The sequence below is a fragment of the Trachurus trachurus genome (assembly GCF_905171665.1).
Source record: "Trachurus trachurus genome assembly, chromosome: 3".
NCBI classification, from domain to species: domain Eukaryota; kingdom Metazoa; phylum Chordata; class Actinopteri; order Carangiformes; family Carangidae; genus Trachurus; species Trachurus trachurus.
Genome location: NC_139893.1, coordinates 26,597,511 through 26,623,921, shown reverse-complemented (window position 1 = coordinate 26,623,921; position 26,411 = coordinate 26,597,511). Strand labels below are relative to the sequence as shown.

The 26,411-nt window shown below is 40.8% G+C and overlaps 1 protein-coding gene across 1 annotated transcript in view; it reads left to right on the top strand.

Annotated features, from left to right (window-relative positions):
• Positions 1-9,105: 9,105 nt before the first annotated feature.
• The window catches only part of LOC311008147 (mucin-5B-like), a gene marked incomplete at both ends in the record, with an annotated part of 40,842 nt that continues 23,536 nt past the window's right edge, over positions 9,106-26,411 (top strand). The window contains 30 exons of the mRNA XM_084001582.1: positions 9,106-9,271; positions 10,066-10,116; positions 10,203-10,464; positions 12,848-12,962; positions 13,052-13,142; positions 13,226-13,332; positions 13,578-13,800; positions 14,995-15,120; positions 15,638-15,755; positions 15,895-16,033; positions 16,262-16,372; positions 16,705-16,774; positions 17,267-17,404; positions 17,581-17,745; positions 17,832-17,926; positions 18,010-18,136; positions 18,237-18,492; positions 19,358-19,410; positions 19,999-20,102; positions 20,234-20,385; positions 20,536-20,674; positions 22,391-22,501; positions 22,623-22,802; positions 22,911-23,150; positions 23,244-23,400; positions 24,521-24,649; positions 24,747-24,897; positions 24,997-25,040; positions 25,133-25,361; positions 25,458-26,315. Of these exons, the coding sequence (XP_083857708.1) occupies positions 9,106-9,271; positions 10,066-10,116; positions 10,203-10,464; positions 12,848-12,962; positions 13,052-13,142; positions 13,226-13,332; positions 13,578-13,800; positions 14,995-15,120; positions 15,638-15,755; positions 15,895-16,033; positions 16,262-16,372; positions 16,705-16,774; positions 17,267-17,404; positions 17,581-17,745; positions 17,832-17,926; positions 18,010-18,136; positions 18,237-18,492; positions 19,358-19,410; positions 19,999-20,102; positions 20,234-20,385; positions 20,536-20,674; positions 22,391-22,501; positions 22,623-22,802; positions 22,911-23,150; positions 23,244-23,400; positions 24,521-24,649; positions 24,747-24,897; positions 24,997-25,040; positions 25,133-25,361; positions 25,458-26,315 (4,907 nt within the window). The remainder of the gene's footprint in view (positions 9,272-10,065; positions 10,117-10,202; positions 10,465-12,847; positions 12,963-13,051; positions 13,143-13,225; positions 13,333-13,577; positions 13,801-14,994; positions 15,121-15,637; positions 15,756-15,894; positions 16,034-16,261; positions 16,373-16,704; positions 16,775-17,266; positions 17,405-17,580; positions 17,746-17,831; positions 17,927-18,009; positions 18,137-18,236; positions 18,493-19,357; positions 19,411-19,998; positions 20,103-20,233; positions 20,386-20,535; positions 20,675-22,390; positions 22,502-22,622; positions 22,803-22,910; positions 23,151-23,243; positions 23,401-24,520; positions 24,650-24,746; positions 24,898-24,996; positions 25,041-25,132; positions 25,362-25,457; positions 26,316-26,411) is intronic.

The following is a 26,411-nucleotide window of genomic DNA, read 5'->3' as shown; positions in this document are numbered from 1 at the left end:
AATCCGTGTTGACTGTAAAAAAAAGAAGAAAAAAAGGTCGTTACTCTCTTTTCCAGTGCTCTGTCTGCACTCACAAAGGTTCCCCGGCTCCTAAAGCCCGTCCGGGCTGATTTAGATGTAACACCGGTCAAAGTTCAACTGGAAATATTGTGGATTTACCTTACAGTCTATGGGATTTACCTGTGGGATTTACCCATAAAACAAACTTTTCACGGCAAAACAGCAAAGGTAAGAGGAAATGTACAACCATGTTTTGGCCAAGCAGTAGTATCTGTGTTTGCTCGACTTTGCTCATTTTTGTCTTCTCTCTCTGCCTCTGTGTAACTGTTAGCTTCTGTGTTAGCCGCGGTTGCTATCGTTCCAATCTTTGTAGCCGACTCTTTCATATGAGCGGTAGGCGGTAGCTGATGTGTTTTGCACATAGACTGTATTTAAAAGAGGTTTTGCATAATGTACAGTAGTATACGAGCCAGAAATGTGGCGACTGGGTCCACACAGAGGTGCTTCATGAAGTTTGATGTTTAGTTGTTTATTTGAGTAGTGTTTGGGCTGTGTTTGGGTCATATAAACATGGTTTTTACACGTTGTAGACCAGCTTCTGCTGTTTGATTTAATGTAAAATATGACTATATTCTTTAATAATTAGTGCTGTAGAGGCTCTGTGGCTGTTCTGTAAGTCTGCCAGTCCTCCAAATGGGGGACTTTGGGGTGTAGCAGGGCCTCCTTGAGCAGAGTTTGCACATTTTCCTTGTTTGTGTGCGTTCCCTCCAGATTCTAGGTGAACTTGGAGAGAACTGACACAGGTGTGAATGTGTCTCTAATGTGTCTGCCCTGGCGACCTGTACCCCATGTGGCCCTGCATGGGTGAGAAGTATAGAAGATGGATGGATGGATGGATGGATAAAGATACAGTGTAAAAATGTAGGCAACTCAGCATTTAAGTTGGACTGTCCAAACTGGCTCTACAAGGTGGTGGTGAGGGGGAAGTTGTATCAGTGCAGGGGAGTGAGAGGGGCTTAGGTTTGATTTATGCCTTTAACTGACAGGTAGGTGGGGAGAGAAACTGGGGTAATGACACGCTGTAAAAATGAGCACAGTCAGGAATCAAGCCAGTGATCACTCGGCAACTGGATGTGCTCTTCTTGACTACCAAGCACCCCAGGTGCACCTTCCTTATGCCAACGGAGGAAGTAGAGGCACTGCTGATTTGTTATCAGATATTTGAAAGCTTGCTCCGTCATGGAAGGAGTTAATGCTCAGTGGGGAGTGGTCAGCACGGGGCCACCTGTGGTCAACAGTCTCATTGAGGAGAATACCCTCAAAATGTATGTTTACAAGACAGAGCAAAATTCCCTAATATGGGTGTATTTTTTTCCCCATTTGTACCATTATGTATGTATGTCCTATGTTTCAAATATTTTCCTCAGTTCAGATTTCTTTATTTCTTCTTCCTCGTCCCCCAGCCAGCACCACTCCTCCTCTTAGATAAACAGTAGCACCCAGCATTGCTGGGAGCTATCAGTCTAAACTGATATGTGCTGATAACAGCTCAAATCAGGCTTTTCTGTATTGCATGCCAGCTTCAGCCAAACCTGTGGCCTCTGTGTACAGTGCACAGATAATCATCTGTGGGTTTCAGACGGTTGGATTAAAGGAGTAGATTACATGTTTTCTTTTTATTGAAGTGGTCATCTGTATTGTTGCTGTTGTAGTTGCAAATACGAAACACAAATGTAAGTGAAGAAAAAACATAATTTAAAGCTTTAGTTGGTAACAATTATTCAGTCATATTTGCTGGAAGTGTCACTATATTCTGATAGTAGAACAAGACAAAATCCAACTCCTCTGGTTCCACCTACAGCCTATAATCTTATTTGCAAAAATCCACCACTCCCAGAGTAGATTAACTCAAGTATCATACTCAAACACTAATTTGAAGTGGTTCCTGTGAGAGTGTCCATCACAAACACATTTAAACTTTTAGCTCACCAGTTTAGCTGGTCCAATGCAAACCGTTTCGCCAAGAGGTTAATAACCACTTGGCGGTCGGGTTAGCACGTCCTTTATGGGTGAGTGAGTGCACATCCGTTACACCTCTTCCCCTTGCTTTCTGCACTGCGTATGCCCACAAGGTAACCCAAGCAAGAATAAGCAAACATGCTCTACAATGGTGAGAGCACATAGCACAATAAGAATAACTTTATTCATCCCAAAGGGAAATTCATTTGTGATGATATGGTATGAGGATCCTATCTCTTCGTCCCCCACTGCTGTTTTTTGATCTATCAAGATGTTGTGGAGTGGATGATCTGAGTTGTTCAGAATGGCCACTAACATCGTCAGTATGTGCATCTTTCCACTAACTCCCCCAGTGTGTTCAACGTGGCTCCTTTATTTTGTGATGTGTGCTGGCCAGACTGTGTTTGACGACTGTTGCTCCTACTACTATCAGAAAACACCCTTAGAAATAAGGGTTCCAAAACTGTTCTTCTATAAGGGCTGAGGTTCTACCCAGAACCATTTGCTTCTATAAAAAGAATAAAAAATAAGATAAAAACTAGGGGTGCACCGATTATTCGGTAACCGAATATATTCGGCCGAATATTGCAAAAAAAGCAACATTCGGCCTTCGGTGGAATGAGCGCAAAGCAAGGCCGAATATAAAAAAAAAAAAAAAATTAAAGTCTGATAAATACGCGATCGCACGACGATGGAAACGGCAGCTTAAACCCCATGGAGCTTTATTAGTAGGTGACCCTACTGCTGGAAAAACAACAGCAACAAGAGCAGTGGGGGGAAAGCTGCACAGCGACCGCGCGCACCGTTGCTCGTCGCTCCAAGAGCTCGGTGCCGGTGCGTCCTCTCGCAGCGGAGACACGGCCACTGAGAGGACTGAGTGAGGGGACCGTTCCTGTAGGAATCATTTAAAAACCAAACAACAACATGCTGAGTAGGCTACGAAAGGGAGAGACGGCTGCAGCAGTTAAAACGAAAGCTCCTCGTCCCAGCATGTCGCCCACTCTGTCCGTGGCCAACAGCTTTTAAAACAGTGTTTCCCAACCTTGGGATCGGGACCCCACGTGGGGTCGCCTGGAATTCAAATGAGGTCGCTTGAAATGTCTAGTAGCCTAATTGATGAATTTAAAAAAATCTGACCAAGAAAGGTTAGGAACCACTGTTTGAAAAGACACTTGGGTTTTTTTGGAGTGTACTTGCATAGATCTTTCAGCACTCACAATGGGCCGATATAAATGAAAAACTTTATTTAACTTCTTGTGCTTTTTTGATGAGCAACTGGAATATTCAAAAACTGTCAATAGTCAATAAACATTTACTTTCTTTGAAAATTAAGTTTAAAAAAATATTTTATTTAAAAACTTTATAACCACTTTTGGTATTCGGTATTATTCGGTTATTCGGCCAAGCGTTTTGATTTTATTCGGTATTCGGCTTCGGCCAAAAAAATGCCATTCGGTGCACCCCTAATAAAAACCCTTTTTGAAGAAAGGGCCTTTCAAAGGTTCTTGGTAACACTAAGGGTTTGAGTAACAACCGTTTTGATCCAGAGACTATTTTTTAGGAGAAAGAGTTTTTTAAGGATTGTTGAAAGCAAGGGTATAAGATCCTGTGCCACCAGGAACACACTGCCTGATTAACACTTACTAATGACGCAAAATACAATTTCTTGTGATTACAGATGAAAATATTTTTCATATCTATTTGTTATAAAAACAACAACAAAAACAAAAGAAGCTCTTCTTCTATAGATGTTTTTGATAATGACAATAATTTGATATGACAATAAGTAGGATTTGAATCTCAGCCTCTGAGTCCAAGGCCACTGGCATTACCCACTGAGCTATCCAGCTGGATAAAACATGAAGTAGGGCTGTTCGATTTTGCCCAAAAATAAAATCTTGATTTTCTTCTCTGAAAAATCGATTTCCGATTACGATTTTTTTGTTAAATGACAGACTATTTTGTGTGCTGTTTGTGTCTTTTTAAATGGACCTAATGGACCATGAGAGCTGTAACTGTGTAGTGGAAAAGGGCTGTTGGTCTTTTTGGCAACGAAATCCTCACTGGTCTTAGCAAAATGCCGACATGCTTGTTTACAGTGTGTGGGGGGAGAGCGTGATGGGAGGAAGGAGGCGACAGTCATTACGATAATTCAGCGCAGCCCAGATTCATGAACGGGGGCTTACCGTAATTACCCTAGTTAGAGTAAAAGATCGATTTTTACGATTTCAAAAAATCGATTTTTATGATTCCAAATAATCGCAATTACAATTTTAAATCGATTAATCGAACAGCCCTAACATGAAGTATGTCGGCGGCCAGACTTGAAAACTGTGATGTCAGAAAAGGGTATTAAAAAAAATAGCAGAACAAAACACATAGGATATTTAGCCTGGTTTTCTGTTGGTCATGACCTGCCTTGAGTTGTGATCAGAGAGACGGCGATGTGCTGATTTGTTGTCAACAGAACAGATAGGGCTTGCATGGCGCTTGTTGATCTATTACTTGGGCAAGGTAGCTGTTGCAGTGTATTATGGGATTTGTAGTGTGAGTATGTGAGCACTATACTGACGGGCCATTAATAATAGAAATATGAAACTTTCTCGCAGGCCGCATAAAATTGTATCATGGGCCAGATCTGGCCCCCGGGAAAGCAAGCTCTTCATCAACAAATCTTGTTGACTCAGGGAAAGATTAGCTGTGACTGCTGTGACAGCAGTCCTGCCTTTGGAGGATGAAAGGACCAGTGGTATTGAAACCTGCAATATTTGTGGGTTTAAAAAAAAAAAAAAATGATAGATAGGTAGACATAGTATGGAGTAAGAGCACTTCCAAAAAGATGTGTCCATGATTCTAACCATTCGTATTCGTAATGATAAACATTTGTATGCCAATAAAAAAGTTGTACCCAAAATTCTGCTGTCATACACATGAGTCTGAGAAATTGTTAGGGTTAGGATTGTTTTTATGTGAGTATGAATCTAAAAGCTGTGAGTGCAAACTAAAGTCCTGTGAATACATCTCTAATTTCTACGACTACGAAGTCTTCACTGTGAACACGAATTCAAGTTTGTGGGTGCGAGTAGAAAAAGTGTTGAAATGACGTCAGTTACAGCTCCACCACTTGTGCATGCAGGATTGCAGGGGGACTGGAGCCAATCCCAATTGATATGGGGAAAGGGCGGGTAACATCCTGGACTGGTCACCAGACTCACATCAGGCATGAACTCCAATAACTGGGGATGAAGCCACTGTCTAATACTGTGATATGTAGTATCTTTGAGTGGAGGGTGTGGAGCACATTGTGCCGTGGATTTCAATTGCAATATTATTTGCATATGGTGGTGAAGAAATATCAAAATGCATAGCACAGAGATGAGAGTGGAGAGCAAAGGTGGTGGTTGAGGCCCTCAAGTGCCACTGTTTAAAGTCCCCACCCCTGCTGCTCCACTAGATTAGAAACCTGATCATCCACATGGCATAGAAATATTTATAAAGGCTTAATCAGCATGCACATTCTCCTTTGGGTGGTGCTGGGAGCAGATCCCCAGTCAAGTTCAACATAAAAAATAAACACTTGCTCCCGCACTCACTTGAAGCTCTTTTATTTGGTCAACGTTTCGGTCTATTGGTCAATAGATTTTTTATATAGAAATATTTATAGTCAGAACATTTAGAATGAGCCTATAAAACAACATTGAACCCAGGAATCAAAGTGTGGCCTAATGTGTGTCCTTAGAAGAGGTTCAGGGCCGGCCCTTTGCTGAAGAAACCCACAGGTCACATTACTATTTCACAATTTCAGTGTTTCAGTGTGGATGATATTCAAGGGAGTTTTCACTGAACCTATTTTATTCTATACAGTGTACACATGAAATAGGCATTTGTAGCTTATATTTGCTGTGTAACACTGTGTTTAATAAAAGTTTATGTTCACATTCAGGAATAATCCTTGTCAAACCACATGATTTGATATAATCGCTCCTTAACCACCAACATATAAGCCCAGTTATCACTGTTGGTTAAAGGAGGTGAACACTGTCCAAACACACGTTACCACACGCTGCCATATTTCACACTGACTCAGAAAATCTCAATATTGTGCAATGTTATCACATTAGCCTAATTTCAAAAAACTTCCACTGCACTCAGTGTCATTTACTAACTACTGAAGGTGACATTGTACAGTATTTATGGTAAATATAGGTATGGTAATACTTTTTTTTGGTTTATTTTGGTGACTATTGAACGAAACAATCACTTCTTCCAGATTCCAGTAGAAAGGAGGAGCGGGGAGGTGGAGACTAATGTGGCACAGTTACAAGAACGCCATCGCTTTTCTGTCAAGCTATCTTGACTCAAAATATTTAATTAATCCTCTGAGGAAATTGCTTTGTTACAGTGTTCCATTCCAAGTATGATAAAAAAAAATACATATTACAATGCCCCCTTTTCAAACTTGATACCACACCCACAGTGCAACGTGTAGACCTCAGTTGTCACTGGTTACCATAATAAACATACCAGTGTACCAATCGTAAAAAGTACTTAACTAGGTTTGACACTAAACTCATCATAGATATTTTATTTATTCATTTATTTATTTTTTTTTACAATTTTTAACAATGGGTATTTCATTTAAACGTTTATCTTCTATGTTTGCCTACTTGTGTGATAGTAATGGATCTATAGGTTACATATACGGCACCAACAACATAAGGACATATTGATGTGGTATATTATATTTCTGTATGGGCACACATCTCAAATTTAGTGTAACACCTTTATTCACATAATGAAGAAAGGACACGTTTTCCCAGTTGTAAAGTGACTTTTGAACCTTTGAAAGAGTTGTTTACTTTTCTTCTTTAGAGATTTTGTTTGGTGTTTGTGGTGTTATCATGAGTTCCTGTTGTGGGTGTGATTTACAGATATTTCTGAGAAACAACAAGATTCAAATGGCAGCACTGAAACAATCTCTGTCTGCATAGATAGCGGGGCTACGCCTATGACTGTCCATCGCAGAACAGACCCGCGTCACACAGCCCCATAATCTCATATTTGTGGATGGTACAACAATACTAATGGTTCTGTAATGAAGTGAAGTGAATTGAAGTAATATCAGCTCTCGATTCATGTTGACTCACTGTTTGGTCTGGCTATTGTTGAAGATGACTGTTATGATAAGACAACAAAAGGCAAAAGTGCTTATCACACAGATCTGAACACACCTTGAGAAGTATTGCCTTTATCACACGACTCAAAATATGATCAAGCAAAGCAAATAAAAACACTCAAGTGGGTATTTAGTGAAGTCTTTATTCATCTAAAGTCTTATTTTCTATCCATTATTGGTCATTGACCACTGTGGTGTGTTAGTCCTTCACTTCAGGTTTGGTTGTTTTAGATGTTTTCTACTTGATAACAAAGGCGTCTCTGCCCACTCATAAAAGAAATATAACATATATTCCCCTCTATCAAGGCTGATATTGCCATATACATATGTCACCTATATGGAGATTTATCACCATCACATATGTATGCTTTTACTTTCATTCTCACTGGTTGTTGCCACAGACAGAAACTTCTTCTTCTCCTTCAATTTGGTTTTGAGTTGCAGGTTTAATCTCAGTTGACTCATTATGCTTCGAGTGATTGAGTTAAATTGAATTACAAAAAATATATATTTTCTCACTTCCTGCTGGTGATATTTTAATGCTGGTATAGGTTTTCAGACCTGATTAGCTATAGCCTCCTGTTTTTGTTCCTCTTCCTCAAGATGATCCACACAGCATTTGCAGGGACTGTTTCTTTGGTAGAAAGAACTGATCAAAAATCCGTGGTGGACAGTAACGGAGTAAATTTACTTAAGTACATATCCAGAGGATTTGTACTTTACTTGAATATTACATTTCTGTGGTACTTATTACTCTTACTTGAATACATTTCCAAGACAAATATGTTTACTTTAATTTCTAGGAAGGCTGAAAAAGTAGTCGTTACTTTCAGGTCTGCTCTTTTTTTCCCCTAGAATACTATTGAACACAACAACACAAATTCATTTAGAAAAAATTATAGTAATTCATTGATGTGAAAAATAAGAAATTTACTCTTACTTAAAGTAAATTTAAAAGCATGTACTTTTGGATAGTTAAGTACCTTTAAAAGCTAGTACTTTTTTACTCTTACTCGAGTAACATGTCGACTGAGCTACTTTTACTTGTAACGGAGTAAATCTTAACCAGTAGTATGTACTCTTACTCAAGTACTGGGGTCGAGTACTCTGTCCACACAAAATTAGATCTGGTGATCAGGCTTTGCTGTTTTATTTTGATTTTGTTCCAAGAAATATATGTTCAAGCTGCTGTATGCTTACTTTTGCTCACATCTTTGCTGTTCTGCTGATGTGGTGTAGTTTCAACCACAGACGTCATGGACATAGCCTCCATGACGTCCCCTCAGGTTTCTGTAGAGTCATCTTGCCAGAACTTCACGCTGCAGAACTCAGAGCCAACACAAAAATGGGTATGGGAGTCCAAGCCGCATGTCCTCTATCATACTGATTTTTAGGCCTTAATAAAATTTAAATGAGTGAGCAGGAAATTAGCTATAGAGACCAAAACTGTTATTGTGTGAGGCTGTTTTTCTGCTGAGTAGTATGATTATGCGTATGCTGGTTGATACCAAACCAAAGGGCATAAGAGGAACTGTAGCTTCTGGTACTTCTGCATCAGCTTCGTTTTTCAGCCTCAGAGGTTGATTGTGGTTCTCAGGTAACATATGATACATACAATTATTGTAAGATAAATATATGAATACATATTGAGAAATGCTGTGATGTCATTAGGATAGCTCTATAATAAAGGAAAAATAAAATGTTTATGACCATAAGCCCTAGAGTTCATGACCTATGGTCAAGAACTTTAGGACATGACCAAACTAGATCTCAGATACAAGTGGCCGAAATCGGTTTTCTCTGCGAAGTGGTGGGGTGCTCTCTTAGCTCTGTCACCTAGGAGGAGTTCAGAGTAGAGCTCCGTCTCCTGCTCCTCCACATTGGCTGTGTGGCTTGGGCATCTGTATCGGATGCCCCCTGAACGCCTCCCTAAGGGAAGCGTTCAGGGCCTGCCCCAACAGGAGGAGGCCCCGGGAAGGGCAGGACACACTGGAGTGACACTGTGTCAGTCGGCTGGCCTGGGAACGCCTTGGGATCCTCCCAGAAGAACTGGAGGAGGTGTCCAGGGAGAGGCAAGTCTGGGCATCCCTGCTTAGACTGCTGACCCCGTGACCCGGCCCCAGATAAGCGGTGGAAGAAGGACTGATGGAAAAATATATATTAAAAAAAACATCCCCAGTAACAAAAAAGGTGATAAATGAATAATGTGCTGAAATAGCTGAAATAGTCTCAGAGAACTTATATTGTTATAAACAAGAAAAAATATTGTATTATTTTGTCAAGATAAAAAAAAATGAAGTAATTAATTACAACTTCTTTTCTGTGTTGTGTACATAGTTGCATACAGCAAGATGCTGACAGATGGACCAAAAAAAAAAACTGTGGAGTCATTGTCCTGTCCATATTTGTGGACAGGACAATGACTCCATAAGTACCAGTTTTCACAGAAGTGAGGTGAACATTATTTTAATCAGTAACCTCATCTATAACATCAGGTGTATGAAGCACAGTGAAGCATGGAAAGACACACAAAACATAGGGCAGGACCAGCAGTCACAAATCCGTGAAGCCATGGGAATGCCACTCCCTCACCTGCTGCACTAAGACCTTGCCCCCTGGTATAAATAATTGGGCCTCCCTCCCATCTCCCTCATTGTTCCAGCGAAGAAGCAAATGGCTATGGCAAACAAGTGGCCGCTATGGCTGACCCTGTCTGCCATCGTAGCTACTTTGCTCAGCGGTACATACATTACACTCATTGTATTAGGCAGCAAAAAACTAATGAAATGTGCTGCAGCAAAGTTGATGCTTATTGTGTTACAATGTGGTTTTTTTATCACTTCACAAATAATTGTTATTTCTTTTTACAGAGGCAACGTTTGCTGTGAACTCCAAGTCTCAGATTCCTGAGAAAATAACAGGTGAGCTTGTTAAACTGTGTGATTATTGATTCATTTGTAAACTACAGTTGCTTTTGTGGCATCACAGCCTTATTTTGTCTCTGCAGGAGTAAATCCCATCCACAATGGCCAGGTTTGCAGCACATGGGGTAACTTCCACTTCAAGACCTTTGATGGGGATGTCTACCAGTTGCACTCCACCTGCAACTATGTCCTGACCTCCTCGTGCAGGAGCAGTTACAGTGACTTCAACATCCAGATCAGGAGACAGGAGGCTGACGGCCACCCCACCATCAAAACCATCTTAATGAAGCTGGAGGGTTCCGTTGTGGAGCTTTCTAAGGGCTCGGTGGTCATCGATGGCAAACCGTAAGTTGACTCTAAAGTCCATAGACCTGTTACAATCAGATTTAATGGAACATGTTGATTATATTTACCCACTTGCAAATGTAAGATATGAACATATACTGGATTTCTATACATGGCATATATGAAATAAAATCATACATGTAAAGATTGTATGTGAAACCTATTGAAAATTGGAACAATGTCAAATGTAAGTACATATGTGTCTAGTTTCTGTTTAATTATTTCTGCTTCTATTTTACACATGTTATATAAATATACATCCAAAGCCTGTCAATATGCTGATAATATGAGCATGATGAAGTTCCAAAAGTCTGAGACCCAAAATGTAATGTAAAAATATTTTTATTCCTATTTCAATAATCACCTTTGACCAGGTGCAATGATTACATTCAGAGTCCCAGTTTTTAGAAGATATACACTTATTTATCAAGAATAAATCACATTATTCATTATCACATTACATTATAAAAAATATGTATATACACAATGCCAAATTTTACTTTGGGTTTTATTCATGCTTTAAATATATATCTTCATATCCAGACATAGTTGATAGTAATATAAGTTACACATGGCAACAGCACTCTTGATAGGGACATAGCGTATACGTCTGTATTGTGGTTAAGAGATGGTCGAGACTGGTCGAGGCAGACCTTAAAGCAGAAGTGAGTGGTCCGGTCGTTTTCGCTAATGCTGCGTTCCAGGCAGGCTTTTGAAATCGTAAATTACAGCTTCAAGTCACAACTTACGACTTTGTAGCGTTTCAGGCAACCCACTCGTGTTTTTCCGACCTGTTTTACCGGTGAAAGTCACTATAACGGCCACTCATAACTTCCGACCGGTGAACTCGTACCAGATCGAACTGGTACGACTTCACGGTCGGAAAAATACGAGTTTCCTTGAACGCACCATAACAGTCCTCGTCGCTACGTCACCACATTCACGGCGTTCCTTGGCTGCACACACAGCCCTGCATGCCGTTCTCTCTCCTCATTGGATAAAAACTGTAGGATACGATAAATGTTTTCTCCTCGGCTCAGAGCAGAGCAGAGGGACTGAGAGACCCGTGTTTCAGTCCAAACACTCTATGTAAGTGATTGCTGTCGGAAGATATAACTATTTAAGACTTATATTAACACAAATATATCACTCACTTCTGCTTTAATGTGCCTTGACATAATGTAGCTGTATTATGATTTGCCACACAGATAAACCTAACTGAATTGCACTGAAGAAAAAAATGTCTTTGTGTTTTGCGATCTTTCAAGACGCCTTGCATGTTTGAATTGATCATCAGTAAAACAGCAGAGTCTTAAAGCAGAAGTAAGCGATCCGGTCGTTTTGGCTAATGCTGCGTTCCAGGCAGGCTTTTGAAACCGTAAATTACAGCCTCAAGTCACAACTTACGACTTTGTAGCGTTCCAGGCAACCCACTCGTGTTTTTCCGACCTGTTTTACCTGTGAAAGTCACTATAACGGCCACTCGTAACTTCCGACCCGTGAACTCGTACCAGTACGTCTTTTTTTACAGTCTATGTACCATATCGAACTGGTACGACTTCACAGGTCGGAAAAATACGAGTTGCCTTGAACGCACCATAACAGTCCTCGTCCCTACCTCACCACATTCACGCGCATCCCTTGGCTGCACACACAGCCCTTCATGCCGTTCTCTCTCCTCATTGGATAAAAATTGTAGGATATGAGAAAAGTTTTCTCCTCGGCTCAGAGCAGAGCAGAGTGACTGACAGACCCGTGTTTCGGTCCAAACACTCCATGTAAGTGATTGCTGTCGGAAGATATAACTATTTAAGACTTATATTAACACAAAAATATCGCTTACTTCTGCTTTAACCCATGCAGAAAAGTCTTATATATGACATATAAATCCCCGTATTAAGAGTGATGTGGCATTATAGGTCACCTATATGGAGATATATGTTATCACATACACACATCCTCTGGATATATAAAGATGTAGCCTACATTCATAACAAACATTAAAGACTCATAGTAAAAATGTGCTTACATTTATTGAAAATATGTCCATATGATGACATGTTGCAACCATCTATGTGCTTATACAGCACACATATGAAAATTATATCATCTCATTTATTTTACATACATCTGTTTGTATATCTTATCGTATAAATATATGAATACATACAGAAACATATGTGTACAGGCTAGAAAAATATGTAGCTATAAATATGCAATTGTGTCAATTTCTAGTTGGTTTCATATATATTTTGGATATATATGTTTGTATTTTTTGAACATATAGGAAGATATATAGAAAACTTACAGCTCTATTAATAAAGTTACAAATATATCAGAGACCATTGTGGCTACAATAATGGGACATGGTTTATTTTTTCAGAGCTGTTTTGCCGTATAATCAAGCTGGAGTGTTCATCGAGAAAACCGTCACCTACATCAAAGTCAAAGCAAACCTGGGTTTGGTTGCCATCTGGAATGAGGAGGACTCTTTCCTGGTGGGGTCATATGACAATGTGTTATGTGCACATATTTATGTATTTTTATGTATATACTATTCCCTATACATGTTGTTTTGTCCTCTCAGGTGGAGCTAGACTCAAAGTACAAGAATCAAACCTGTGGTCTCTGTGGCGACTTTAATGGTGTCCGGCTTCGCAACGAGTTCTACAGTCATGGTACACCTAGACCCCCATCAGCAGGTTAGTCAGTATGAGCACAACTACAGAACTAACCTCTGTCTCTGATGCTATCCCAACAGGTGTGGAACTTTCCCCCATGGATTTTGCCAGCTTCTGGAAAATGGATGGCCCCACTGAGAGCTGCTCCGACTACACACCAGAATCAGAGCCAAGCTGCAATGAAGTGGTGAGGCCGACTTAATTATTATGGGTCTGCATTAATAATGTCATATAACTGTATGGCTCACAGTATATAACTCCTGGGGGAATTCAATACACGTACATAAACTGCATGGGAAATGCAATTTCATATCCTTTCTGATTATAAAGCAGTCATGTTGAATCATGCTCCATCATAGCTTGGCCTGACAAATGAATTGCCTCCTCTCCTGTCTGTCCGTCCATCTGTCTGTCTGTACTTCTGTTCTGCAGAAACCTCTGTGTGAGCAGATCCTCACAGGGCCAGCCTTCAACAGCTGTCACAGCCTGCTGGACGTTGAGGCCTTCACCTCTGCCTGTATTGCAGACTTCTGCCACTGTGGCAAGAGCAGTGGCACAGAGGCCTTCTGCCTGTGCAACACAGTGTCCGAGTTCTCCAGACAATGCGTCCACGCTGGTGGCAAACCCCTCAACTGGAGGACCAAGGAGCTCTGCTGTGAGTAGACGTTGCCAAGTACATGTTCCCTCTTACTCAAAATGTGCTCAAAGAGACCAAATTATGAACGTGTGACAAAGTGAAACAGTTTCATAAAGTATTTTCAGTTAGTTTCATATTTTTCCTTACATTTAATGGAGAAAGAGAAGTCCCTACTCACATAATTGATCAAAGAGCTCCTGAAATTTGACTCATGGCCCTTTTCCACTCAGCTCGACTCGCCACGGCTCTAACTACTACTACTAATTTCCCTAATCAAATATAAAGGTCGACTATAGTACATAGTTTCTTTTCTTTGAATTAAAAATAAGTAATAATGTTCTTCCCCTCGTGTTTTGTTTTACAACCGACTGCTGCCCACTGATTGGCCAGAGTGCCATCACTGGAAGAGTCGCAAGCCCGACGTCCGACATGAGAATCAAACCTGTTGATTTTAAAATCACACCGGACTGATCTGTACTGACTGAGACTGTTGTTGTTCTCTCACCTGAGTTAAATGACTACTCTGTGGAAAACCACACTGTGGTCCGTGCAGACGAGTGAAAAAAGAGATCGAGACGACGCGCCCGTTGGCGCCACCTCTCGTTGGCACCGATATAACAACCTCGCCCACGTTGAGGAGGAACTCCTCTGTAATGGAAAAGGACCTGAACCGAACCGAGTCGAGCTGAGTAGAGATGTAACTGTGTAGTGGGAAAGGCCCAAGAGTAACTTTAAGTCCAGAGTGGCAAATTCATTTTGAAATTCCTCTGGGTTTGGTCCCCGCTGATGTACCAGAGCTATTGCATCCAGCGTCCACTGAGTACAGGGAGGTCACTGAGGTCGACCGACCAGTGACTTCTTGCTATCCCTAGGTCGAGATTAACCCCACCATCTGGAATCACCCTCCTCTCGTAATAACAACTGCACTTTCGTGTAACACGTGAGGGCCCTGTTGTTTTAAAACCATTTAAATGAATTATCTTACATTTTCAGACTCCACAGCACCTGGTAACCCTGGTATCAGAGAAGCTCTATTGATGAAGCTTTACTTGTTTTACCTGCTTACAAAACACCTAATGTCATGTGCTTTGTGTAACTTACAATTATCATCCAGAACATGAAGTCAGTGGTATACAGCCCATGCTGCATACCATTTATGTGAATGAATGTTATCTGACAAGTTATGTAAGTGAAGTTGTGGTGTTTTCACAGGGAAGTCCTGTCCTGACAAAATGGAGTACAGAGAGTGTGGAAGTCCCTGCACTGACACCTGCTCCAACCCAGAGGCCAGCCACACCTGCGACAATCACTGTATTGATGGATGCTTCTGTCCTGAAGGTACAGCAAAGTGGCACACATGCACACACGCACACACACACGCGCGCACACACACTTTTGTCCCCCAGATATCCCCAGATAGTTTTATTGGTTTTTGGAGAACATGAACATTTTCTCCACAACCATCAGGGAATCAAATAATAAATGAATGAGTAGATATGAAAACAAAACAAACAAATAAAACAACCCAAGTACAATCCTTACACACAGTGCATATACTGGATCTGCACATATCACACTATAGATGTTTTTACACATGACGCACCTGCTCACACAGATAAACATGCCAGTTCAAAATAAATAGGGATATACAAACAAAAATACATTTAAAAATAAATTAGTAAAAATATTAGTAAAGATTATAATAATAAAATTCATACACACACATAGAAGGCAAAAACACCACAGCACCTCGAGGGTATTCAGAGACATTGTCAAAATAATGGTCGACTAACTGTTGTGGTCAGATATTTCAGTCCCACTGACTTTAATAACAAAGTACTCTGATCTCTTTCAGGCATGGTGCTGGATGATATGAATGGAAAAGGTTGTGTTCCTCCGAGCCAATGCTCATGCAGCTACAACAACAAGATCTACACACACGGAGAGTCATACAGCAGCAACTGCAAAAAATGGTAGGATACAATCTGTGTGTTATCGCAGCATAAAACAGCACACAAAATAGCTTTTGCAGATGTGGTCACTGGTCATGCAGATGTTACCAAGTATGTAAATGGTTACAAATGTCTAAAACGGCTTTCTGTGTGCTGACAGTGTGTGTGAGAGCGGTCAGTGGACATGCACAGAGGGGAACTGTCCAGGAACCTGCTCTGTGGAGGGCGGAGCTCACGTCAACACCTTTGATGGAAAGTTCTACACCTTTCATGGCGATTGCTCCTATGTTCTGGCAAAGGTAAAGTCTGTCACACAAACATACACACATACCTGCAGTGGTAACAAATACACAACACTGCTACACACAGCTGTTATTGAAAGAAAAGCACTTTTTCTACCTCTACAAATGTCACTGCGGCTTCAAATATGATTACCACCAACTACTAGTTAGCGTTTCTTATACATACATCCACTTATGCCACTGGTATTGTGTGCAGTTGTAACCGTTTTGTGTCTGTGTGTTCAGGACTCTGCCGGATTCAAGTTTGTGGTCCAGGGAGAGCTGGTGCAGTGTGGACTTACCGAGAGTGAGACCTGCCTCAAATCTGTCACCTTGGCTCTGTCTGGAGGAGCTAATGTAAGTATGATACTCTCAGACCTTAATAGAGCTTTGAACATGTTCTTGAAGATATTAGATTATCTAATAAGACTGTGCCCATTTTGTCTGTTCAGTATTATTTTGTTTTACTGTTGTTGGAGGGAAATGAAGAACATGTCCTAAGTCCAATAAAAAAACTATTTCCATGTAAGGTCCTTAGGCAGCTCCTTCAGTGGCCGACTGCTGTTTCAATGTGCTGTTGAATTAATAAAGTTACATAAATCCATCACTGTCAATATTGTATCTACACAGTTACAGATGACATTATTACTGCAAGATTTCAACATCATCTTGTGTCCTCTCTTATAAAGGTGATTACCATCTCGTCTGATGGCAAGGTGTTTGTAAATGGCATCTATGCTCAGTTACCATTTTCTGCTGGTAAGAGACACCCCACTCCACCTCTGACTTAACCTACACATATTTTCCTATTTAACAGTCTAGCTTTTCCGGTTGTGAGTTTTGAGTGTCTTTTGCTTTAACTTCTCTGTCATTTATCTCCTCAACATTTTCATTTTGACAAGGGGGGTATGTGAAAAATTGCATTTGAAAACCATCATTGTCATTTGAGTATCACTAAGTATTTTATTTTTTGAAATGAAAGGAGTCAATTCAGAAGGTGAATGTTATTATTCTCTATGAACCTGAACATGTGGTGCTGCTGCTTTCTAATTCAGTGTTGCAGTTAATGTTTCACCATGTTGATGGTACCAGACCCGGTTCTTAACATGCAGCCTTACAGATAGTAGCCTATGCATTAGTGTACAATGAAAGGCACTTTATAGTTAAAATTGATTATAATGAGAAGTAGTAGTAGTAATGTTTCATCCTGTCTAGTCCCCTCCATCTGATACACTCTGTTTTCGCCTGCAGCTGGGATCTCCGCCTTCAGAGGGTCTTCTTTTTACCTGCTGGTCCAGACATCAGTGGGAGTTCTGCTGGAGGTGCAGCTACAGCCCATCATGCAGCTCTACATCAGAGTGGCCACTGATTACAAGGACAAGACCAGTGGTACGTTAATTAGACCGATATGTAAAAATGTCCCATTGAACTTCAGCTCATCCTTGTTGGAGTAATCGTGAGTGTACGAGGTTCTGCAAATAAACTTTGGATAATCTTCTCTCCTTGGAGGGGATACGGCTCATGCTGAGACAACTTCATTAACATTGTGCGCCATTTACCTGCAGGTCTGTGCGGGAACTTCAACAATAACCAGGCGGATGACTTCCTCAAGCTCAGTGGTGTTCCAGAAGCCACAGCAGCTGGTTTTGTCAACAGCTGGAAGACACAGGGCGGTTGTGCAGATGTTAAGAGCAACTTTGAGAACCCCTGCAGTCTCAGTCTGGAAAATGGTAGATCTACTGTAGCTCATTCTCATTCTGTTAACACCGTGGGCTTTTCACAGTGACTGATGTTGGTCCTTGTGTGTTTCCAACAGAGAGGTTTGCCCAGCACTGGTGCTCCAAGTTGAGTGATCCCCAGGGCGTGTTTGCCCCCTGTCACTCAGAGATCAGCCCTGACTCTTACAGAGAGGTGAGTGTCACAGCTACACCTTCCACAGATTTCCCACGTGACATGATCTCACACTGCTGTTTCTGCATTATGTTTTCTTGTAGAACTGCATGTACGACAGCTGTAACTGTGAGAAGAGTGAGGACTGCATGTGTGCTGCAGTCTCCTCATACGTCCACGCCTGCGCAGCTGCAGGAATCCAGATCAGCGACTGGAGGAAGACCATCTGTGGTGAGTAGTGAGGACCGGTCCCACAGAAGTGTGTTGTGCGTATGGTATGGTATCACAGACATTGTTTCTCACTGACTCTGTGATCTCGTGACCTCCTCAGGGAAGTACTCCAGCTCCTGCCCAAGAAGCATGGTCTACTCCTACAACATCACGTCCAATGGCCGCACCTGCCACTGCCTCAGCACCGAAGATCTAAGCTGCCACTTCTCTTTCCCACCGATTGATGGTTGTGTCTGTGCAGAGGGAACCTTTCTGGATGAATCTGGGAGCTGTGTCCCTGCTAAGGCTTGTCCCTGCTATGACAAAGGCTCTGTGATTCCTCCTGGACAGGTTGTCAACAAGGACGGCATTGTGTGGTATGAAAAATTAAGTATTGCATCAAATATTTAAAGGGACAACGAGGAGTTTCGGAAAAGCGAAGCGTTTTCACACTACATTTATGAGCTTCCTCGCGCACCGTACATTTCTTTGACCGGGCGCAAGACGGACTCATGTTTTCATTCATCAATAATTAAAGTCAGAGGTTCAAAGAGGTTCACATACCACCGTAGTTCCGACCATAAACGGCGATGCGGCTGCGTTATTCTCATGATTCGCCACGAAGGAAACGCTGGTCGGCTCGACCAGCATTTCCGCCACCACTAATAACAACAAAATAACAATAGAGACAGAACGATGTATTTATCGAAAATGGGCCCATTAGCAAGTGTGGGTAGCGGAGATTCATCCACATTAACGTGAGACTTTTTTATAACCGAATAGAAACTCCTCGTTGTCCCTTTAAACTTATACAGGAATAAGCGTTTTATATGTTTCTAAGCAGACTGAATGTCATCCCTGTGTCCGAACAATTTGATTTGGTTATGGTTAGGCACTTTGACTTATTTGCACTAATTGAATATTTGATGTATTTAAACAGTGTGGTAGAACTACAGTTATAAATTGATAAGTCAGTTAGAAAAGACATTGAAACAGGTGATGGGATTGAATATTGTGGCTGTGTATTGTTTGACTAGTTAACCCATTTAGCTGAAACTACATATTAAGTTTCAAGTTTCAGTTTACAAACAGTGCAGAATTAACTCATGACAGACCATGGATGTAAACCAGTCAGCTGCCAGTAGTCATAGTAGTAGTAGTAGTAGTAGTAGTAGTATGTTTTAATGTTGTAGCTGATCAGTGTAAACAATATCTATATATCTTTTTGTGTTTCTTCACCAGCAAATGCAAAGAGGGCAAAATGGTCTGCATTGGAGAGTTCAATGAGCAGTCAGGTAAGTTACCAGACAGAGAAGTAGTGGTCTAGTAGTAAGCGCCACGTCATTTCCTAGTAGTTCAGATAACTCAGACAACTAACCAGGGAGCGTGGTTTCATCTGTGGATGGCACAGTGGTAAGGTTGGTTAGCACTGCCCCCTAACGACAAGATGGTTCTGGGTTTGATCCCTAAGCCCCTGTGACTATGTAGGCTCTCCAGCTTCCTGAACATGAACAGGACTTGAAACTCTTAATTGTCCTTAGGTTGTATACATATATACACGTGTGTGTCTGTCTGTGTAGTAACAAGTTTAATATTACTATCTAGCCCTTCATTATGAACAGGTAGCAGCAGAAACATCCTAATTTAACCCTTTGGAGGTTATGAAACCAAAATAAATTTTAAAAAAGCTGATAAAGATTTTTGTTTTCTCTAACTTCTGTATATACGGTTCGAAAAATTAACTGTAAAGAAAGCTGAGAGTTCTCTGCGGAGTTTAAATCCATGGAGTGAGATTTTTTTCTGGTTTTCCTGTAGTGTGTCCTACCACTAGAGGGCGATGTTAGAAAATTCTGTGAAGCAATTTCATACGTGTGTTTTTGCAGCCACTTGTGTTCCTCCCATGGAGTTCTTCAACTGCTCTGCTAATGGTCCTGCTGCAAAAGGAATCGAGTGTGACAAGAGCTGCAGCACATTAGAAATGGCCTGTGTGAGTCACCTGCTCTCCAACATAAAGATTCACATGCAAAAACAGATTTTATATGACTCATTTTCATCATCTTGGCTGAAGTAGTACATGAAACCTGTGATTGTGAATTATGAATTTGACCTGTTCTTCAGGTGAGCACTGGGTGTGTCTCTGGCTGTATGTGTCCAAGTGGAAAGGTGTCCGATGGTAAAGGAGGCTGCATCGAGCCGGAGGCCTGTCCCTGTGTTCACAATGGCATCTTCTATCAGCCTGGAGAGAGCACCAGAGTGGATTGCAACACATGGTGAGTAAAGCACAAGCAAAATATGAATAATTAATAATTACAGCCCCATTTGTGATTGACATGTAGCTACAAACAAAAAGTTTTTTCAAATACTAAATGTCATTTAGACTGTCTAAAGACTATGTCCATCAAATCTGTATCTATCTACAGCACATGTAAAGACAGAAAATGGAACTGCACCACCAATGAGTGTGACAGAACCTGCTCCGTATATGGAGATGGACACTACACAACTTTTGATCAGACGCGCTTCACCTTTGATGGCAGCTGTGAATACATCCTCGCTCAGGTATGGAATGGATGTGCAAAGAATTAGCTGGAGAACAGAATAATTGAAGTGAATTGCACTTTCACACAAAACCGAAGAATGAGTTTGCAATGAAACCAGAAAGCAATTCAAAATACCGGTAGTCAAACCCACATCACAAACTTCCTGCAAAAGGTTTGGGTATAGTAGAGCAACAAGATGGTTCATAACTGTCATGGATATAAGGATGTATAATGTTTTACCTGCCTCCCCACCAGCGGCAAGTCTGAGTCTATTCATTCCAATGGGAGAGGTGAACAAGATCAGAAGTTATCACAGACTCTTTCGGTCCATAGTCATGGAAATAATAGTCATATTTCACGAGCCACTGATCTTTCAGTGTGACATTAACATGACATGAGAAAATTGTTTGTGACCTGCTTCTGTCTCAGCAACACACATTCACATTATCACAACATCTCTTTCCTCTGTTGGTTTTGGTTGCACTGCAGCTGATGACACTTGCCAAATGTCCAAGTTTGATGGGACTTGATGTGAAACTATGAATTACATAATTAAAACTGAGATAAAACTACTATTTCTCTGCTGTTATAATCGTCAGGCTATTTGGAGGCAAAACAGATTATTTCACTGATATGACCTTGTACTGGGTTGATCATCTATTAAGCTAGCAGATAAAAACAAGCTCAAATGAATCTGGTGTTGTCATTCTGGTTTGACCTAAAAAAAAAAAGCAATTATGACTATGCCCACTTAAAAGAGAAGTGTGAATCATGTCATACCATTGGTGCTGTCACCTGAAACACAGTAACTTCTCTGTAGAGGATCTTGGGATGTTGTGCACATTGAGTGTCAGTCTCTTCCTGGATGCAGCCAATAGGCTATTTCATCCCTTTGATTCTGTACCAAAATCTACAGTATGTTCCTGATATAATTTTCATTTTCTAAAATCATGATTGGCAGTTGTAACAGGTCGGCTCTTTGTGCTAAATTCCATGTATAGCAAAAAGGGAAGTTTCTCAATTTCCTTCGGGATTAATAAAGTTTATTCAACTTTACTCAGTAAACTCAGTAAAAAAAATAATTTGTTCCCTCTGCTATTCGGCTGCTGAAGAAAATTGAACCGGGAATTTGTGCAATGCAATAGTGTTCTGTTTTATGTATTTCTACATTTATAGCATTATGATATCCCCAAGTATGTTTTTGTGAATTTATGTTAGCTCTGATGGTGTAGGCCAGTGGTTCCCAACCTTTTTTGGCTCATGGCCCCATTTTGACATCACAATTTTCTGGCGACCCCAGCGATCACGTGCAGTCACGTGACCACGGACGTCAATCAAGACGCTCAAGCTCAGATATTTTTATATGCTGCATTTTATTTGAACAAAATTTATATTCGACAAAGTGGACGTAGCAAATGTAGTTCTTTAAGATTGTGTGTGGTGTTTTTAATAATAATTTTAAAAGAATAATGATTAGTTAAAAGAATATTTTTATCTGGATTTTTTTTTAGCAATTAGGCCTACTACACATTTCAGGCGACCCCATTTGAATTCCAACCGACCCCACGTGGGGTCCCGACCCCAAGGTTGAAAAACACTGGTGTAGGCTAATGTAGAAACTGAAATAAAGTTTTCTCTATCTCTATCAATTCAATTCAATTCAATACTTTGGCTTGGACCGTGTTTTTGTGTAAATACTAATATTTCTGTGTGTGTGTGTGTGTGTGTTCCTCAGGACTACTGTGGCAGTGCTCAGAATAATGGAACCTTCAGAGTGATCACGGAGAACGTTCCATGTGGAACAACAGGAACCACTTGCTCCAAGACCATCAAGATCTTCTTGGGGGTAAACAGTCAAGATGAAACTAACTGAAATCTGAAATCTGTTTAAAATCCCTGACACAGCGTTGGTTTGTTGTTTATGTGGTGCTGTTTATGACTCACAATGGACGTCTTCCTTTACCCAGAGTGCACAGCTGGTTCTAAAAGAGGGAGGCCACCAGCTGCTCTCAGGTGGAAATGAGGAAACAGTCCCATTTCGTTACATTACTATGGGTAATTACCTGGTAATTGAAGCGAACAATGGGCTCATTCTCATGTGGGACAGGAAGACCAGTTTGTTTATCAAGCTCAGCCCAAAATATAAGGTAATGCTGGAGTGTGTAAAGTAAGGTTTTGGTTTGCATGTGGAAAAAAAGTGAGAAGTTTTGATATTGAAATTTAACCTCATGATATAAGGAATTCTACATTTTCAGGGTCATGTGTGCGGACTATGTGGCAGCTATGATGACAATGCAAATAATGACTTCACCACGAGGTGCAACGCTGTGGTGGTCAGCCCGCTGGTGTTTGGTAACAGCTGGAAAGACTTACCAAGCTGCCCTGATGCTAACAAAATTGTTAACCCCTGCACCAACAACCCATACAGACAGTCATGGGCCCAGAAACAGTGCAGCATCATACAGAGCAAAGTCTTCTCTGCATGCCACTCTACTGTAAGTTGTGGTTAAATAAATACATATATATATTCTATGAATTGAAAATATTTTCTGTCCAATATCATCATCCAATATCATCATTCACCACAGGTGGATCCAAGTCCATTCTATGAAGCATGTGTCTTTGACTCATGTGCTTGTGACACTGGAGGAGACTGTGAGTGTTTCTGTACTGCTGTGGCCGCCTACGCTGAATCCTGTAATCAAGCAGGTGTCTGTGTGCAGTGGAGAACCCCAAAAATCTGTCGTAAGTAACCACAAGAATCATTTTTAGCCTGGAGAGCATCCACCCAGACGTCTATAGTCCAAAGGACATTCCAGTATCATTGCTGTAGATTGTGGTGGTATGGATCAGTGAGTGAATATCCCGCAGCTTGATGTCATCCATGTAGAGAAGGTAGTTAAAGGTTGAATGGTTGAACAATGTTTATTTTTTTCAAAAATAATACACACACGGGGCGTTTGGACGGTTGCAGAATATAAGTATTGCTTTTCCATAAAAAATGATATTTAGTCTGAATTAGTTCATTGTTTTCCTGAGCCTGTGCACTTGTTTTCAACGAAGCCTTGTATAATCAATCGGTGGATCGATGGATTATCATATAGGCTAAATGTTACAATGTGTGTATTTATGTAGTCTTCTCTGTTCAAAACAAAGGAAAACACGCACTCTCCGAAAAAAACTTTCAGGAACAAACTGAAGAGGTGCACGGCCAAAAATTGCACTTAAAGAAAAAGGAGAAAGGCAGCAGCACTAGTGTCCTTCTCATTGTCTTTTATTGCAAACTGCATCGGCGCTGAAAACACACAGAACGGTTTCGACAACGTCTTCCTCAGTGTGAGGAATTTCACAGTTATTTTTGATTCAGCTGGTCCGGCAGTGATCAGGCCTGGGTGTGGATAGTGAAATTGAACTCAGCTTTCTAAAAAAAAAAAAGGCTTATAACAGTTAGTTCATGATTTAACAAGGAGGGGCAATTACTTTTTCACATAGGACCAGGTAGGTTTGGATAGCTTTTTCCCTTATTAAATGAAATTGTCATTTAAAAACTGTATTTTATATTTTCTTGGGTTATCTTTTTGTAATATTAAAATTAGATTGATGATCTTGAATAGTTGAGTGTGAGAAATAAGCAAAAAAGTAAGAAATCAGGAAGGGGGCATTTTTCATGGGACTGTAGTTCTGATAGCTGACTAACTTCTCCTTGTGTTGCCTTGATCTTGGCCTCCGGCCTTACAGCATCTGAGTATTCAGTTTTCAGATTACATTCAATTGACAAGATCATTGAATAAACATGCACACACAAGCACACATTCTCAACAAGCTCATATGAACATGCCTATACTGAATATATAATCTTTTTCAGCTGTCTTCTGCGATTACTACAATCCCCCCGGTGAATGTGAATGGCATTATATGGCATGTGGATCTCCTTGTATGAAAACCTGCAGGAACCCCTCAGGCAGCTGCTCCATCCAAATACCTCCATTAGAAGGTACAATATTTGTCCTTTTAGAACTTGGCCTTATCTACAGTTACAGTTGGATTTAAAGTATTTTCAGTGTATGAACAAGTGTTTGTTTTTTTATTAGGTTGCTATCCAAAATGTCCTCCTTCTCAACCATACTTTGATGAGGATACAATGACATGTGTTTCTAAAGAAGAGTGTGGCTGCTATGATAATGAAGGGAGACACTATGATAATGGTGAAAAAGTGCCAACAACAGAAAACTGTCATACATGGTAGGTCTTTCGTGTTTCAGTCAAGGTAATATAAATTTGTGGCAGGTTCAAATGAAATGAAAGAGGTAAAAACCGACATCATGTTTTTTTCTCTTGAAGTATGTGCAGTTCGATGACCATCACATGCCAGTACGATGCCCAAGGTATACAGGATATGGACAGATTGTGGGTTCTAAAAATACATACTTGGTCAAGTTAGCTTAATATGTCAATAATACATGCCCTCTTTTGACAGCCTGTACTTGCACATATAAGGGAATTAAATATCTCCCTGGAGAAACCATCTATAACACAACAGATGGACATGGAAACTGTATCACGGCAGTATGTGGGAAGAATGGTACCATTGACAAGAGTTCATACCCGTGTCCAGTACCTACACCAACAACTCATATGCCTACCACCACTACTACAGCAACCCAGTCAACAACAACCTTTGTTTTTACATCAACCACACCAGGTTTGTGGAGGATTTCCTTTTAAAAACTAAAGACATTTTCAATTGTGTAATTTATCACATAACCAATGTCAATATTATATGTGTCCACACTGTCTGTTACAGTCACCTGCAGTCCTTGTGAATGGTCACCATGGTATGATACCAGCTTCCCCACATTGGGAACCCAAGGAGGGGACAATGAAACTTTCGAAAACATTAGAGCAGCAGGACACAAGATTTGTGATAACCCAAGCCAGATTGAGTGCAGGGCTGAGAAATTCCCAAATGTTTCAATTGAGAATGTGGGACAAGTGGTACAATGTAACCTTGCTAATGGGCTGACGTGCAAAAATGAAGACCAGTCAATGCCACTGCGCTTGTGTTATAACTATCAAATCAGAGTGTTGTGTTGTGACTATAGCGCATGCCCAACAAAACCTACTCCATCGTCAGTGCCTCCTACAAAACTACCAACAATGTCCACAACAACACATTCTACTGAAACACCTTGCCTGGAAACAATTTGCTCCTGGTCAAAATGGATAAATTCAGACTACCCTCATTATGGCCCTGAAGATGGAGATAATGAAACCATCATAAGCATCATTCAGAAAGGATATGACATTTGTGACAAACCAGTAGCAATAGAGTGTCAGGCTAAGTATTACCCAGGGGTTCCATTAGAAGACATAGGGCAAAAAGTGATATGTGACAAAGAAGTAGGGCTTGTGTGTAAAAACAATTTACAAGAGCCTCCCATATGTGTGGATTACGAGATAAGAGTGAAGTGTTGCAAAACAATGCAATGCAACACAACACCAACTCCAACTGATACTACTACAACAATGCTGCCAACTATAACAAGTACAGCCTTCACCACTACAACTCCCATCCCACCTGAAAGAAGTACAACTCAATTACCACCAACTACTACCTCAACAACCACACCTTCCACCACCACTGAAACAACTACAACCCAGTCACCACCAACTACTACTTCAACTACTACACCTTCTCCGACCGCAGAAACAAGTACGCCTCAGCCACCTTCAACCACTATTTCAATCACTACATC